The sequence below is a fragment of the Lynx rufus genome, unplaced genomic scaffold (genome assembly GCF_022079265.1).
Source record: "Lynx rufus isolate CCGP_SWC_20201006 ecotype Redwood Valley unplaced genomic scaffold, mLynRuf1.p SCAF_4, whole genome shotgun sequence".
Classification (NCBI taxonomy): domain Eukaryota; kingdom Metazoa; phylum Chordata; class Mammalia; order Carnivora; family Felidae; genus Lynx; species Lynx rufus.
In genome coordinates this window covers 154,591,215-154,609,469 of record NW_025814856.1, presented here as the reverse complement: position 1 = coordinate 154,609,469, position 18,255 = coordinate 154,591,215, and the positions used below count along the sequence as shown (strand labels likewise).

Here is an 18,255-nt window from a genome sequence, read left to right as displayed (position 1 = left end):
TTCCTCGCTAAGAACAGTCCCTACCCTTCCCTTTGACGTCCCACCTCTCTCCCCCTTCAACCATTTATTGTGGACAACATAGCCAACACTCCTAGCCTTAGATCTTCATAATCTCTTTTTCTCTAATATCTTCACACTTCAGGCATCAACGTCTATCGCCCTCCTGCCGCTAGTCAGAATTGCTCTTCTGAGATTGTAAACTTTTTAAGAAGTTTATTTATTTTTGAGAGAGCGAGCAGGGTGGGGCAGAGAGAGAGGGAGTGAGAGAGACTCCCAAGCAGGCATGATCATCGTGGAGTTGAAGTTGGAGCTCGAACTCCCGAACTGTTGAGATCATGACCTGAGCCGAAACCAAGAGTCGGATGCTTAACTGACTGAGCCATCCAGGCGCCCCTGACATTGTAAACTTGTATAACCTACCTCTGCTGTGGCCTTTAGCTCTCTTGCTCTCACATTCCCTACACACATGCCGCCCCTTCCCCTTCAGCACCTGGCCACTCCTTCGGTGAATACTTTCAGTCACCTAGAACCTTTGACTTTATGTCCCATCCATTTGGCAAACCTAGCAATGGATTTGTCAAATTCTGTTTCTATAAACATTGAGTAGTTTCGTTTTTATTTACTTAATTTTAATATTGAGTACTTTTAGAGAGAATTGCAGAGCTGTTTGGATTAATACCACTACGTACACCTGGTATTCAACTTTGGCAAAACCCTCTCACGGCCCACCTGCCCTCTCGGCCCTCATTCCCCCAACCCCACAGGACAGCTTTGTTAAGCCTTCGCTAGCCTCCTCACGTGACTCCTCCCCCCCACCCCCACATTCTCAGTCTTATACTTAACAACAACACAAATGGCTATTAGACCTTTTCTCCTTCATCTTAAGTCTACAAACTTGTCTTTTTATATACTCATCCTTGCTTCTTTTCCTCTTGTTCTATGGAAGAGGTTTTTCTTCTTCCGTCTTAGGTTAATTCTTCCCATGTCCTGTCCTCTCCCACTGCCTTATGAAAATCACCCACTGAATTATTCTTCTCAGCCAAATTTCAACGTTCCCTTCTTATTGGCTCTGTTCACTTGGCATAGAACTACGCTTGCCTCTCCTATAATAAAACACCTCCCTCCATCTTACGTCTTCCTCTAATTATTATTTTATCACTACCTTATTTTTTCAGATAACTTATTTTAAAAAGTTGGACTTTCCCATGGAGCACCTGGGTGGCTCGGTTGAGTGCCGACTCTTGGTTTCAGCTCAGGTCAAGATCCCAGAGGTGTGGGACAGAGCCCCACTTGGGATTCTCTCTCTCCCTCTGCCCCTCTCCCCCACTCAGGTTCTTTCTCTAAAATAAAAGACAAAAAGTTGGATTTTCTCATGTTTCTTTTTATTCTTAGCCTACAGAATTCTGCCTTTTCTCATTATACCTCTGGAATAAACTTGCCTAGTTTATCAACACTCTCGTAGGGAAACTCCCTGCAGCATTTTATAATGCTGACCACCTCCTCCTTGAAACTTTCTCCTCTGTGTCCATGAATGAATCTCATTTTTCTCTAGGCTCCCTTTATCGGTTTCTATCTTAGGCTGGCTTCCTCGGAAGAAAATAGAAAAGGATTGTATGCAAGGAGATAATTTGGGAGGTGATTCCAAGAAACACTGGTAGAGAAGTGGGGAGGTGAGTCAGGGAAAGGAAGGCAATATAGGGCATGTTAATGAGCAGGTTACAGCCGTGGGCAACTGGGGCTCAATGCCACTGACAAACCTTTGGGAGACTATGGAATATACACTTTGAAATTGTTCCACCTGAGGAACAATGCCCTGGGATATTTAGCCACTATCTGGTAGGAAAAACTCTTCCTTTATCCTCTTAGGTTCAATTTCTGGAGTGTGAATTTAACTGACAAGAGACAGATTAACAGGAGAGAAGGGGGGGGGAGTTCATCACGCGCACATGGAAACAAAGGAACTCCCTAAACCGTTAAAGATTACGGTTTATGTACCTAAATTAATAGGGGAGAGGGAGAGGGGAGAAAAGCCTTCTGTGGGAAGAACAAATGGTTTCCAGAGGAACAAACGAGATATGGAAGTTTGTGATAATGTTTGTTTATGCAGGTGCCAGTGATCTCTGTTTTATTTTATTTTTCCTCATGGCCATGAAACTTGCCCAGAGAGAGGATCTATGGCAGCCTCACTTCCAGCAGTTTCTCCCTTTTGTGAAATAAGGGAAGCTCCAAGAAGGCTTCTTTCTACATCTGCTGAATCTCAAATTGTCTTTAGTTTAAAATAACCTTCCTACCAACGCTGGGGGTCTGAGTGGGCCCCCACCCCACTCATTCCCTAACATCACTGGTCGAGGGTTCTTCCTGGAGCGTTGATGCCTTGGCAATTCCAGCCTGCCTCAACGGCCGGCAAGCTTGCTCCTTCTGGAGGACAAAGACCTTATGCAGACAGTCCAGGTGCAGATGTAGTCAAAAGACCCAGGCGAGGCAGGAAGAGCTACTTCCGCCTTCCTTAGGATTTTTCTCTTCCTCCCCTTGCCTCTCTAATGTCGCTGTAATAGAAGGCTCTATCCTCCCATGCTTGCTTTACACACTTTCCATTTTGCGGAGAGAGCTTATCGACTCTCGCCGTTTCAATGACCTAATAATCTGATGTCACTCAAGTCTATATTCCCCGCATTTTTTGGAAACTCTAGACCTGTGCCTACAACTGCCTACTGAGCCTCTTACCTTGGATTGTCCACTGCAATCCCAACACAATGAAAACTGAAGTTACAGTCCCTCAAATCCTCTTCGGTTATTCCTTATCTCACCCTGCTCTTCTAGAAATCCATTCTTCTCACGCCTACCAGGGATCTTTCTGAAACACCTCTCCTAAGTAAGGCCAGGCCCTGTTTTTTAAGTTTACAGACAGAGCAATGAACAGGACAAAGCAGATTGCCTACTTTTCGCGTGCTTGAATTCTACAAATACAGAAATAAGAAGAGACACGATCAGTGGTAAGTTCCACGTGGAGAGGTCAAGAAAGGTCTTGCTGAAGACGTGTCATTTAAGCTCAGAGATGAAAGGCAGAAAGGATACATCTAGAGCAGGAGAAACATTCTGCACGGAGGGATCCTGCCACTTCCAGCTGAAATTCCTTTAATCGCTTCCCAACGTCATCAGGATAGAAGTCCAAATTTCTAAGCATGGCAGAGAAGGTCTTCTGGCCTCTTGCCAGTCAGTCACCTTCCTCTTATGTTCTTTACATTACATGCCATCAACTCATTTAATCCCCACAACCACCCTGTAAGAGAGCTGGTTGAGTTCCTCCGTTAGGTCTTAGGTGTCTCTGTTTTCTGTCACAGCATGAGCGGTGGCTCAAAAGCTGTTCATTAAATGAGCAAGCTGTTGGGCAGAAAGGATAGCTGCTTCCATTTATTCATTTTTAATTTACATCCAAGTTGGTTAGCATATAGTGTGATAATGTTTCCCAGAGTAGATTCCAGTGATTCATCCCCTGTGTATAACACCCAGTGCTCATCCCAACAAGTGTCCTCCTTAATGCCCCTTACCCATTTAGCCCCCCCCCCCAGCCCCTCCAGCAACCCTCAGTTTGTTCTCTGTATTTAAGAGTCTCTTATGTTGGGGCACCTGGGTGGCTCAGTGGGTTGAGCATCCGACTTCAGCTCAGGTCATGATCTCACGATTCATGAGCCTGAGCCCCGTGTTGGGCTCTGTGCTAACAGCTCCCGGCCTAGAGCCTGTTTCAGATTCTGTGTCTCCCTCTCTCTCTGTGCCTTCCCTGCTCGCACTGTCTGTCTCTGTCTCAAAAATAAACAAACATTAAAAAAAAAGTCTTATGTTTTGTCTCCCTCCCTGTTTTTATATTTTTTGCTTCCCTTCCGTTATGTTCATCTGTTGTGTATGTTAAATTCCTCATATGAGTGCAGTCTTATGATATTTGTCTTTCTCTAATTTTGCTTAGCATAATCCCCTCCAGTTCCATCCACATAGTTGCAAATGGCAAGACTTCATTCTTTTTGATTGCCAAGTAATACTCCACTGTATATATAAACCATATCTTCTTTATCCATTCATCTGTCGATGGACATTTGAGCTCTTTCCATACTTTGGCTAATGTTGATAGTGCTGCTATAAACATTGAGGTGCATGTGCCCCTTTGAAACAGCATACCTGTATCCCTTGCATATATACCTAGTAGTGCAATTGCTGGGTGCTAGGGTAGTTCTCTTTTTAACTTTTTGAGGAACCTCCATACCATTTTCCAGAGCGGTTGCACCAGCTTGCATTCCCACCAGCAACGCAAAAGAGATCTTCTCTTTCCGCATCCTCGCCAACAAGGATAGCTGCTTCGTAGACGTACAGGTCTAGACTGGTGTGGTCCAACGACAATAAAGTGAGCCCCACATGTAATTTAAAATTTGCTCGGAGCTACATCAGAAAAGTCAAAGAAACAGATGAAACTGTAAGAACATTTTTATTTCCATATCATCAAGTGAACACGACTGAGAAAGGTCTCAATGAGATATTTGGCATCCCAAAACCTTTGCAATCCAGGGCGTGTATCTCACACTTCCATCACCTCTCGGTTCCAACCGGTCACGTTTCAAGGCCTCGACAGCCACATGCCGCTGGTGGCTCCCTCGGAGTCCTTCCCCCAGCAACCCCCTAAGGCCCCTAGTACCTCATTACCCGTTTTATCTTTGCAGCCCTCATGGGCGCCTCGGATCCTCTCATTTGCTCACGGGTCACGCCTCCCCCCACCACCCACGTCCCTCTAGGCGAGGCCTCCCCTTGACCGGCGCTCGGTGAACGCGGTGGCGCCCGCGGGTGGCCCGCAGGCCCCCGCCCGGCCCCCCGCCCCCGCCTCTGCCGCCGCGGCGCGCCCTCCCCCCACCCCCGGCCCGGCCCCGGGAGCTCGGGCCCGAGTCGTGGACGTGACTGGGAGGAGTCTGCCCGCCTCGGGTTTCCGTGCTCGGCCGCGGCCATGGCGGAGCCCACGGTGTGCTCCTTCCTCACCAAGGTGCTGTGCGCCAACGGCGGCCGCATGTTCCTGCGGGACCTGCGCGGCCACGTGGAGCTCTCGGAGGCCCGGCTCCGGGACGTGCTGCGCCAGGCCGGGCCCGACCGCTTCCTGCTGCAGGAGGTGGAGATGAGGGAGGGCCTCTGGGACGCCGAGGCCGAGGCGGCGGCCGGCGCGGGCGGCGCGGGCGGCGCGGGCGGCGGCCCCTGCGCCTGGCGGGTGGTGGCCGTGTCCTCCGCGCGCCTCTGCGCCCGCTACCAGCGCGGCGAGTGCCAGGCCTGCGACCAGCTGCACCTCTGCCGCCGCCACATGCTGGGCAAGTGCCCGAACCGCGACTGCTGGTGAGGCGGGCGGCGGGGGAGCGGGGCCCCGGGGGAAGGAGAAAAGGGATCGCTCGTTCGGGGGGGGGGGGTGCACCCCGCCCCGCCGTCGGAGGGCGGAAGGGAAGGCCCGGGAAGGGGCCCCCGCGGCGTCCTCGGGGGTGGGGGAGGGGGGCTCCCCTGCGCTTCCAGCTCCGGCGCGGAGCGAGGCCCGAAGTCGTCCCGATCGGTCGGGATTTCTTCACCGCTGCTCGCCCCCCGGAGTCCAGCCCCTGCCCGCGGAAACCTTCGCGGCGCGGCCGCGGGAAATCCGGACTGGGACTTTTGAGTTCGTTTACTCCGGTGGTCCTACTGGGGGGCTTTTGCGGACCTGTGAGGTCCTCGGACCCTTTGTCGAGAGTGCCCTTCCTTTCTTTGCACGTAACCTCAAAGTTTTACCCAAGTGAGTCGGTGCTCACCGGGTTTAGAAAGCCCGATCTGGAATGACCCCCAGGAAACCGAGGGCGGTGTTTTGAGGCCTCTGGTCATCCTTGGTTCACTCAGGCTCCCCAAAGCGGGGTCGGGGGCACATTTCACTCCCAACGTCGGTGGACTGTGGGGGGTGGGCAGCTGTTCGGGGTGGAGAAGTACTGTCTCACCTTCCGGCCAACAACAGAAGGCATCGAGGCAGGTGACTGGGGCAGGGGGTGCCTTTGGCTGGCTTTCAGGCATCCCGATTTAAAATGCAAGTGACCTTGGGTGGAGAGTGGCTTCCACTCGGCTTTTTTATTATTAGGGCTGGCTTTATTAGCTGTGGTATCTTTGGGTTCAGGGAAAATTGTTTAACTTCACACGTGAGTCGAAGGCCAGGAATTTGGCGGACTGGCCCCTTCACCTGTGGGCCTCTGATCCAGAGCTCTGTGTTCTCCTAGGTCTACCTGTACCCTTTCCCATGATATCCACACACCCGTCAACATCCAAGTTCTGAAAAACCATGGGCTTTTTGGCCTCAATGAGGCCCAGCTTCGGATCCTGCTTTTACAGAATGACCCGTGCCTTTTACCAGAGGTGAGTTACCAAGAATTCACCCTCATACTGAATGCACGATGAAGGAGATCGAGAACATCAAAAGTCACCTTGCAGAGGTCAGGTGTATGGGTGGAGGTTATGGTGCAGTGCTGACCTTTATGCAGTCTCTGTGATTTTAGGCTTTGATCCACAAGGAGTGATGGACGCGTGTGATAAATAACGAAAATGGCTACTAGTTTATTTTATTTTTATTTTTTTGAGAGAGATAGAGAGCAAGTGGGGGAGGGGCAGAGAGAGAGACAGAGTCAGAGACAGAGAGTCCCAAGCAGGCTCTGCACCGTTTGAGAGATCTCAAACTCACGAACTCAGAGATCATGACCTGAGCTGAAACCAGGAGTTGGAGGCTCCAACTGAGCCAACCAGGCGCTCTTAGCCACTAGTTTTTTGATTGCTTACTGAAGGCTAAGTCATTCACATATCTTAGCTCATTAATAACGTGTCCCCGTTTTACAGGTGAGGAAACTGAGACTCAGCTACATTAACTTGCTCAAGGTCACATAGTACATAGCAGATTTAAATTTACATCTGTCTATGAAGCCTGTGTTTTGTGAATTGCCTGTTTATGCTTTTGCCTATTTTTCTGTTGAGGCATTTGTTTTCCTATTAATTGATAAGGTGTCTTTTTTTTTTTGAGTTTATTTATTGGGGGTGTTGTATAAGTGGAGGAGAGGCAGAGAGAGAGAGAGAGAGGGAGAGAGGGAGAGAGAGAGGGGATCCCAAGCAGGCTCCATGCTTTCAGTGCAGAGCCCAAGTTGGGGCTTGAACTCCCGAAACTATGAGATCATGACCTGAGCTGAATCACGAGTCAGGCATTTAACCAACTGAACCACCCAGGCGCCCCTATTAGATGTCTGTAATGATACAGGTCCCTTTTGTGGTCACGTTTGTTGAAAGTATCCTCCCCCATTTACTTTCTTGGGGCTTTAGATACCAATTTTAATTGCTTTGAAATGATTTAGTTCCAAATGTTTAACTAGTGCCCATTAGAACTGCTGTCATGGTGAAATTAGCGTATTTGTATCTGTTGAGCTATACACAAAGACTTTTTGAAAACAAAACAGTTGGAATCCCCAAAGAAAATATAACAAGAGCCCACCAGTGAAAAGTAGAATTTTCTACTCTAGCACTGATGCTGTCGTAGACATTCAAGTTGCCAGAAGAGGGGTGGGGTGGGAAGAAGGGGGGATGTTGGGAAACCGGAGGGTAGTGTGTGAGTTGTGGTGCCCCGTTCATGCTAAGGTAGTTCAGGGTCGAGAAGGGAAGGAAGTCACAAGGCTGGAGGTATGAGCTGGAGCCTTTGGTGAGATGGCAAAGGCCGCCCTCAAGGCAGTAGAATCTGTATGTGGAAGGCAGCACTGGAGTCAGCCTTAGCCACGGGGTTTATTCTTGGCATCCACATCTCCTTTCTCACTTCTTTGGGCTTTGAAGCCAGACTTGATCAGCCATGGTTATAAGCCAGATACATTCCAACGATGTTGCCAAAAGGACCCGGAGCCGCAGCTGGAGCAGGTTATTGGCAGGAAGGGAGAAGAGAATGGCAGTAACGGGGGTCCAGTCCAGTCCTTCCTCTCTGAGAGAGAAGCATTGGCGACACTTCTAGTTACCTTTTAGTTAAAAAAAAAAAATTTTTTTTTAACGTTTATTTATTTTTGAGAGAGAGAGAGGGAGACACAGAATCCGAAACAGGCTCCAGGCTCTGAGCTGTCAGCACAGAGCCCGACGCGGGGCTCGAACCCACGAGCTGTGAGATCATGACCTGAGCTGAAGTCGGATTCTCAACCTACTGAGCCACCCAGGCGCCCCAACCTTTTAGTTTTCACGATATTGTTTGACTTACAGATGTTTAACATTGTTACATTGTTGAACTTATTGAGCCCGTTTCCTTATGGCTTGTGCCTGCTCTCCTGGGTCCAGCGTCGTCTTGTCATACCCGACTACCGCAGTGTTTTGTGAGCAGCCAGTGGGCTGGCTGCACTTGGGACAGGAGCCCACCCCTGGTCCTGTCACCCAGCACTGGAGGTATGCATCCTGTGACACGCAGCATGGCCACTTTGGTAGCGGGCACCACGGAGGAATCAGGAATGGTGCCCCACATCTCTTGCATGGAAATGGCTATGACCCCTTTCCACCACTGTCCTAAAGACACAGTACACAGGAACAGATACATCACGTAATAAAAAGACGATAGGGACAAACATTGTGATCTTATGGTTATAATGATAAATATATTTGGTCTTCATCGCCCTTCCTGACATAGAGCTCCTAAAACCCTTGGAATTTCCTACATGATGAGAGCTCTAAAGGTGTCTGTTGTTAAGTGATTTTTGGAAAGCCCTTTGGTAACCTAAGGACGGGAGCTGGTTGTCAGGAGAACAACTTTTTTTTTCCCCAACACTTTTTTTAACTTTATTTATTTATTTTGAGAGAGAGAGAGAGAGAGAGAGAGAGACTGTGTGAACAGAGGAGGGGCAGAGAGGGAGAGGGAGAGAGAGGTTCCCAAGAAGGCTCCGTGCTGTCAGCATGGAGCTCAACCCCATGAACTGTGACATCATGACCTGAGCCGAGACCAAGAGTCGAACGCTTAACCGTCTGAGCCCCCTAGGCGCCCCAAGAGTTGTAACTTTTATCCCCTCCCCCTCACTCTTCCACCCCCTGGGAGGGCAGAGGGGCCTAGGGATGGAGTTCATTTACCAGTGGCCCATGATGTAATCGATCATGCCTGTGTTAGGAAGTTTCCATAAAAACCCAAAAGGACAGACCTCCAGACAGCGTGCAGGGTGGTGAGCACACGGAGGTGCTGGGAGAGTGAGGCCCCAGGAGAGGGTATGGAAGCTCCACACCTTTTCTCCCCTCACCTCTCCACATGCGGCTCTTCCACCTGCGTGTTCCCGGGTTATATCATTGTATAATAAAGTGGTCATCTGACTCCTGTGAGCTGTTCTGGCACATTAACTGGAGGAGGAGGTGGTGATGACCTTTATAGCAGTTCAGGCAGCAACAGATGGGCATTTGAAGTGGGGCCGCCTCGTGGGACTGAGCCCTTAACCTGTGGGATCTGCCGCCATGTCCGGGTAGACAGTATTCGGGGGGAGTTCAAATCTGTGGGACATCTGGTCATTGTCCTCTGAGAATTACTTGGTGGTGTTGAAAGAAACACACATTGGAAATACGTACAATGTGATACTAATACATTTGAAAACTTCGATGAAATGGACACATTTCTAGAAAAAAATATAATTCATCCAAACGGTTTCAGGTTGCCTGGGTGGCTCCATCGGTTGAGCGTCTGACTCTTGATTTCCACTCAGGTCATGATCTCACTGTTCGTGGGTTCAAGCCCTGCCTCAGGCTCTGCACTGACAGTGTGGAGCCTGCTTGGGACTCTCTGTCTCTTTCCCTCTCTCTCTCTGCCCCTCTCCTGATCACTTTCTTTCCCTCAAAAATAATAAATAGGGTGCCTGGGCGGCTCAGTTGGCTAAGCGTCCGACTTCAGCTCAGGTCATGATCTTGTGGTTCATGAGTTCGAGTCCCACGTTGGGCTCTGTGCTGACAGCTCGGAGCCTGGAGCCTGCTTCGGATTCTGTGTCTCCCTCTCTCTCTCTCACACTCTATCTCCCTCTCAAAAATAAATAAACATTAAACTAATAATAATAAATAAACATTAAAAAAACTGTTTTAAGAAAATACAGAAAGCCAGAATAGTGTTTATTTTTGAACAACAAAAGCATTAAGATAAAAATTTAGGGGTGCCTGAGTGGCTCAGTCAGTTAAGTGACTGACTGTTGATTTTGGCTCAGGTCATGATCTCAGTTTGTGAGATCGAGCTCCGAGTTGGGCCCTGCGCAGCACAGAGCCTACTTGGGATTCATTCTCTCCCTCTCTCTGTGCCCCCGCCAAATAAATAAATAAACATTTTTTAAAAAAAGATAAAAAATTTAAGATCGCACGGAACCACAGTATTAGTTAAAAAGTCTTCTACAAGAAAACATGAGGCTTGGAGCGCCTGGGTGGCTCAGTCAGTTAAGCGGCCAACTTCGGCTCAGGTCATGATCTCGCGGTCCGTGAGTTCGAGCCCCGTGTCGGGCTCTGTGCTGACAGCTCAGAGCCTGGAACCTGTTTCAGATTCTGTGTCTCCCTCTCTCTGACCCTCCCCTGTTCATGCTCTGTCTCTCCCTGTCTCAAAAAGAAATAAAAACGTTAAAAAAATTTTTTTAAGAAAACATGAGGCTCATACAGTTTTATTGTTGAGCTCTATCGAATCTTTAAGGAATGTTTTTATTTTGAGGCTAGGTGTAGGATCTCTTTTTCTTTTTTTTTTTTTTTTTCAACGTTTATTTATTTTTGGGACAGAGAGAGACAGAGCATGAACGGGGGAGGGGCAGAGAGAGAGGGAGACACAGAGTCGGAAACAGGCTCCAGGCTCTGAGCCATCAGCCCAGAGCCCGACGCGGGGCTCGAACTCACGGACCGCGAGATCGTGACCTGGCTGAAGTCGGACGCTTAACCGACTGCGCCACCCAGGCGCCCCAGGATCTCTTTTTCTTGATCTCCTATACATCCCTGAACCAGTGTCATACTGTTCAGTTAGTTTATATTTTAACATATGATGGCCCAAGTCTCTGCTGATCACACTTCTTTCACAGAAATGTTTTCTCAGGGTGCCTGGCTGGCTCAGTCAGTGGAGTGTGTGACTCTTGGTCTCAGGGTTGTGAGTTCGAGCTCCACGTTGGGTGTAGAAATGACTTAAAACTAAAATCGTAAAAATAATTTTTTTTTCTTTCATCAATTGCCGTAAATGACGGTGCAACCAAACGTGTCAAGTGTTGCTTCATTTCTGTGCCAGGTGTGTTTGCTGTACAACAAAGGGGAAGCGCTGCATGGCTACTGCAACATGAAGGAGAAGTGCAACAAGTTTCACGTGTGCAAGTCCTTTGTCAGAGGGGAGTGCAGACTTCAGAAATGCAAACGGTCCCATCAGCTCATTCATGCCGCAGCCCTGAAGCTGCTGCAGGACCAAGGACTGAGTGTCCCAAGTGTCGTTAATTTTCAGATAATCTCTACCTACAAGCATATGAAGCTGCACAAGGTGCTTGAAAGTCAAGGTGAGAATATCAGAGGGAGAACACTACCGACACATAGTTTTGACCAGAAAGTGAGTCTGGGGGGGATAGCACCTCACATTGTAAGTTTTGCTCTATCCTCGGGGAAACCGGACCAGTATTTTCTGATGTTTTCTGATGGAGAACTATGGTTCTTCTTTTTTTTTTTTTTAATTTTTTCTTAAACTTTACTTATTTGTTTTGAGAGAGACAGAGACCGCATGTGCAGGGGAGAGGCAGAGAGAGAGAATCCCAAGCATGCGCTGTTAGCACAGAGCCCGATGCGGGGCTCGAAGTCGCTGAACCTTGAGATCATGACCTGAGTTGAAACCAAGAATTGGACGCTTAACCATCTGAGCCACCCAGGTGCCCCTAGAACTGTGGTTCTAACTAAAGGAAGGAAGGGATAAAGTTTACTTTCTGCGCCGCCGGCTAATAACATCTGCCCAAGGGTTTGAGCAGTGTACCTCCTCGCTAACCTGGAGGCCAGGAAGTAGGTACAACTGTCCTCACAGCTTTGTTAGGAAGAAAGAGGAAGGAGGTGGGCCAGTGGCCTAGAAAGGGAAAGAAAACACAGGAATGGATTTCTTTATTAAATTTGAATTCAAGTGTTTTCTTTTTCTTTCTTTACTTTTGCTGAGGTAGTAAACATACAACGTTGTATTAGTTTCAGAGGTACATATTTCGATATTTGTATACACAGCAGAAATGATCGCAGTTAAGTGTAGGTAACATCTGTCATCATACATAGTTACAAAGTTTGTTTTCCTGTGATGAGAACTTTTAAGAAAGTATGTTCTTTTTTAGTTATTAAGAAATTTTAGGGGCGCCTGGGTGGCGCAGTCGGTTAAGCGTCCGACATCAGCCAGGTCACGATCTCGCGGTCCGTGAGTTCGAGCCCCGCGTCGGGCTCTGGGCTGACGGCTCGGAGCCTGGAGCCTGTTTCCGATTCTGTGTCTCCCTCTCTCTCTGCCCCTCCCCCGTTCATGCTCTGTCTCTCTCTGTCCCAAAAATAAATAAAAAAACGTTGAAAAAAAAAAAAAAAAAAGAAATTTTAACCATATTACATAAAAATTTAGAAAGTGGAGAGTAGAGATATAAATTGCATGATTCCACTCACTCCATCCACAATGATTGTTACCATTTATTTTGCAGGGCCGTCCCTCCTGTTACTATACAAATTCCAGTCTAGTTGTGGTCGAAGTATGCATTAGCATCTTAAATTTTCACTTTATCAAGAATCATAAATATTTTCCCATGTTGCTGCATAGTCTACCATTAAAAAATGGGTCTACAAAGTGTGGTTTGGTGTACTTTTAACTACAGTGCATTCAGGTTACTTATTCTATTCGATTTGTTTATAGCTGAAAATCAGTTTCAGTGGGTGGTAGGCTTAGGAGAATTGCCAAATTTGGGAAAACCAAACCAGCAAAGTCAGAGTCTCCAAACTATTGATACGGAGTTTTCTTTTCTTTCCCTTCTTCTTTTGAAATGTTTATTTATTTTTGAGAGAGAGAGGTGGGGGGGAGGGGCAGAAAGAGAGGGGAACAGAGGATCTGAAATGGGCTCCATGCTGACGGCTGCTTAGCAGACTGGGCCACCCAGGTGCTTCTTGATACGGAGTTTTCTTCTGTTGGGATGGTCGTGGCTGACTTCCTGAGCGGGTGGTTTGAAGGTAGTGTTGGAGGCTGTCTAGGGAAGCCTGAATGATGGCGGGGATCTTCTAGGCCAGGTATAGGGCCTGTCATCACCCTCATCTGGTCTTGTTTAGTGGGTCTCTCCTAACTATGAACTTGTGTGTGTGTGTGTGTGTGTGTGTGTGAAATAAATCTAGAAAACACAAACTCTCCAAATCCAGAGCAGTGTTGGGACTTTTGGCTGGGATCTGATCTGCTGGGCCAGTGCTCCCAACACAAAATGAAATGGAGAGCGATAAAAGAGGTGTCCCAGGAAAGCTCATCTCTTCGTCTTCTTTTTAGGGAATTCAGCTTCTGCTGAGTGTTCCCAGGGCCTTGAGGAACCAGGAGTACACGTAGCCGGCGCTCCAGAGGCCAGCCCTCTGGTGCCCGGCCCCGCTCAGTCAGCCAAGAAACCACATGCAGGTAAACCTTAAAGGACGTCAGTGAAAGGAGAAGCGTGTCCAACTAGAAGGTCTGAAAACAAAGCTTCTGTTGAGCTTAATTTGTAAGCTCGTTCATTTCATCATTTTCCAGTCACGGTCGTAGTAGTACCTACCTCACAAGTTGTTGTAAAATCAAAGAGGACGGTGGTCGGGGATGTGGTTGGACGCTGAGCAGGCAGAGAGGATAGGACGTGAGTATGGTTGGGGTCGGTCCAGCGTGCACCATGAAGATGGCCCATCCTGCCCGAGGTCCCCAAGAGCTTTCCCCAGGCCGGCGGGAGCTCCAAAAGGAGTGGGTTCTGCTGACTTGCTCTGTGACCCACCCAGGGTTTTTCCTATGCGCCCATATACACAGTTTACATAGTGGTAGTTCTAAAATACGTACGCTTTGTACTCTTGTTTTTTCTTAAAGTTTCATAAGCACCTTTCCCTATTCGCATTTTATCACGTATAATCATTTGAATGCACGGATACACTAACAGATGATCGCTTACTTCTCTATTTCCCTTATTCTGGGGTATTTCAATTCTTTCTCACAAATTTTGAATAGGACTCTTAAAATCCTTACCATACTGAATTTTTAAATTTCTTCTTTTGCTTAGGCTTGTAGGTGCTAAAGGATACTGTCTTTTTGGTTTGCGTTTCTTTAAGTATATGCAAGTGAGTATTTTCCTGTGTGTGTTTTCTGTATGTCTTATATGGTGCATTTCGTGTTTGCCCTTCAGTTCCTGGGGCCCTCCTCTGTGCTGATATGGCATGGCTTTCGATGAGGTTCCTCGATTTTCACGAGAGGATATCACTTGTACCGTGCTCATATGATACCCACCTCTGTGGATCCGTCCTCAGCCAGTACCATAGCTTTATAACTTTTGAGTGCTCACCAAAGATTTCTACCTCACTCTGTCCACTCTTCGTTTTTTATTAAATTTCTTCGCCAAAGCTCCATTGCTGCCGTTTAAACAGTATGTTGTTCCTCTGTTCCTCGAAGTCGTATCCATTCTTTCTGTGGATCAGGAGAGACCATCAGAAACCTATATACCTCACCCATTTCACGTTGCCTTTATCTCCCTTCTCCACCCCGGCCAGCTTCCTTCATCCAGTTAAGCTCAGATGTTTGGTTCTTTATTTTCATTGAGGGGTACAGAGAAGCAGCGTCATGAGATCTTTTTCTGGGTTTCCTGTTATGATATCCCCAAATGTCAGTGTGTAAAGTTTTGTTTGTTTGTTTTTAAGTTTAACTTTCCTGCGGTAACACATTTGAGAAATAGGGACAAGGGTAGTGAGTTTTTCATAAAGCTGAATTAATTTAGTTTAGAAGCATGTTTTATCATGAAATGCTGTCTTCTCTATTGGGAAAGGTGTGCAGAAACATCCTTTTCAGAGTGAGAAATTGCTGTGTTTTCTCCTCATGGACAATAAGAGTCACGCGGTTAATCTTTTCACTTTGGTTGTCCACAGCAGTATTTCTGAAAGCCCTTCTGTTCTGCATACCTTGTTTCCTTCTTCCTAGTTCTGATTTTTCCTGGTGATATTTTTTTTACAAAATTATTTTTACATTTTATTATTATTATTTACATTTTATCCTTTCACTATGTGTATTTTTGCTATAAGCCATCTAAAATTCTTTTTTAATTTTTCATTAAATTTTTTTTAGCCATCTTAAATTCTTAATGGAAAGTGTAGGGTATAAATGTATATCCTGTCTATTAAGAGACTTGGTGGACTTTTACAGTATTGTGTTTTTTTTATACATCTTCTAATTATGCTTTTATGTGCAGTTATTAGCCCTCTGTAATCTCTGTTACAATATTTTATGTACAGTAAATACATAGGGAATGTATAATGTTCCCTTTAAAGCTTAGTTCTGTTAGTATTCATTCTGTAAAGATATTTTATATAATTATACTTGACCCTCATTTCCAGCTCATGATTCAGCTGTTGGAAAGTTACTACAGGAGAATTGGAGATGATTTTTCTTTGGTCATTTATCAGGGCGTATGAGGGAAGGTGCACATCCATAGGCCCCCCAAATTCAACATAACCTAGGTTAAATACTAACTTTCCTATAGACTCGTCCCTTCTTTGGTTTCTTTATTTTTGGAGTATCAACAAACTACCGACTTAAAGCAAAACCCTACAAATTGTCCTCATACTCGTCTTTCTCCTGGTTCCTTATGTCAGACTGGTTACCCAGTGTTGGAGATTAGTTTCCCTTCAGAACTCTCAAGTTTTTGTCCTCCTCTGCCCCTTTCTTTCCATCCCCTACACACAGCCTTGTCTCCAATCCTCATCAGCTCTTGCTCTTATGCCACAGATGTAGGACTCCTTGGTTTTCCGGGTCTGTCTTGTGAGAGTATTTTTATAGAAGGTGCGAGGTGGCCCCCTGCTTTCCTTCAGTGATGGCAGTCCCATTTTAATTTTTCATACAACAGGCTCTTGTGGATTTCATTGGTCTCCTTACCATCTTCTACCCACCCCACCATCCCCAAGCCTTCCACCCTGTGCCCAGTTGGGCTTTTGAAATGCAGATCTAATCACATGCTATCTTTTGCCATAACCTTCATTGGTCCCCACAATGCAAGGTAGGAGTCATAAACTCAAATGCCTTCTTGGATGAGACAGGTGACCTAAAGGGATGATGTGAGCTGGCTGTAAGAGAAATGCGGGGAGAGAGGACGTGTCGTAGCAAGTTGCCCATCTGAGGGGGCACCTGCCTCTCATACCCATGTGGGCGTGCAGACCCAGGCTGTCATGTTGTCCAACTAGTCGAAAGAAGCCAGATCCAGATTTTATGGTACGTTTTCAGGTTTTTAAATATTGGGCTTTGACTGAGTTTTGAAAATGCAGACCAATATTGTGTGTACTGACCTACTTGTAATTTTTGGAATGTGCCATTTTATTTTATGACGCTCTGTTTGTAAAGGATGTTCCTGTTAAGTGCCAATCCTTCCCTCTTCCTGCCTTGAAACCTGGCAAAACCAGATTCTTTAAAATGCTGGTTAGTCTTTCCTGACCCCAAGAGAGGCCCGTTCTCTTAGCATTCTCAAAGTTCTCGCGTAGCACTTGCTTTGCCAGGCTTTCTGCTTTTCCTCCCTAGCTTTGAGCCAAAACAAAACCGTAATTTCTTCTTTTTGGACACTTCGCAGTGAAGAAGTATTTTTTGTCATGTAATGAATCAAACTCTGTGTTTGAATCCATGGAATCAGTATGATACTGGTCTTCGTTGTTCTTTTTTGCCCCCACATGTATATTTTTAATTTTCAAAAAGTCTTTTTTCCCCTAAGGAATGTGTTATTTAAGGTAAACATCTTTTTGGTGCTTCATTTGGAATCATCAAGGTCTAAAATGAACTGTTTAAGACTTATGCTTATGACACTAATTCCTCCCATCAAGGAATTAAGTCGCTTCCTTACTGATGGGTTCCTTGATTTCTCTCGTGATAATTTGTTCTTGGTTTTATCTAGGCCTTATATATCCCTTATTACATTAATTTTTTCTTAGCTAAATACATCTGTATGGCTACTCAGTATGGGAATCTCTGTCATTAGAATGCTATTAATTTTTTAAATGTTCGTCTTTTGTTGAATTATCTTTGTTCTACCAGTGTTAGGTGGCCTTTTTGTTTCTTCCAAATGTAAAACGATAGCTGCAAAAAAGACATATTTGTCTTTTCTTATGTATTTCTGTTTTGCTTTGTGTTAAATAAAATTGTGTTAAAATATAAATTTTGATGTTTCTTCATTACATATGAAGTTTATTGTTGGCTTTAAACAAATGTTCTCTATTTAATAAGGGAAAAAACATTTATTGTTGGAAGCTTTTAGTAAGAATTGGTATCTTTGTATAATCATATAATTTTTATTATTTAACCACCTAACATGATTATGTTACTGGTTTTACTATATTAAAACCTCCTTAAATTCTGAGTAACTCTGTTATGACATATGTTCTTTTAATGTATTTCTTTTCACTATTTGGTAATTTTTATTATAATTATATACATCTATACATTCATAAATAAAATTGATTGATATTTTATATGTGTATGCAATTTCCTTTTTATCTTTTATTGCTATATGCTCAAAGTATGTTTATTCTAAGCGCTGTTTTGAGTTTTGTTCATTGATTTGGAATGTCATTATTATTTAAAAAAATTTTTCCCCAGCTTTATTGGGATATTATTGACATATAACACTGTATAAGTTTAAGGTGTATGAGATGATTTGATACATGTATATAATTGTGAAATGATTACCACACTAAGGTTTGTTAACACATCCATCACCTCATATTCATTATTATTTGTAAAATAACGTATTACTCTATCATTGAATTTCCCTATTCTTATTTAGGAATATTTTTCCAAGAGATTTATTGGAAAATAAAGTATTACATCATTGTAGAAATTTGGGAGAATACAGGAATGTATTCAGAAGGAAGTAATCATCACTCATAATACCATTGTGTAGTGCTGTTCTAAGTTCTTTAGATATACTACCCTGTTTAATTATCAAAACACAGATGAGTTAAATCAGTACTGCCCTGACCCAGGCAAGAGAGGACCCTGCCTTGGGCCTCTGCTTTAAAAGGTTTTCTCTGCTTATGACTTATACCACTCAGGCCCCA

The 18,255-nt window shown here is 45.5% G+C and overlaps 1 protein-coding gene across 1 annotated transcript; it reads left to right on the top strand.

Annotated features, from left to right (window-relative positions):
- The first annotated feature begins 4,984 nt into the window (after nt 1-4,984).
- Nucleotides 4,985-17,332, top strand: ZC3HAV1L (zinc finger CCCH-type containing, antiviral 1 like). Its single transcript, XM_047097210.1, has 4 exons — nt 4,985-5,361; nt 6,252-6,387; nt 11,252-11,510; nt 13,487-17,332. Exons 1-4 carry the CDS (start codon nt 4,985-4,987, stop codon nt 13,618-13,620), a joined length of 906 nt encoding a protein of 301 aa, XP_046953166.1. The 3' UTR covers nt 13,621-17,332.
- The last annotated feature ends 923 nt before the right edge of the window (nt 17,333-18,255 follow it).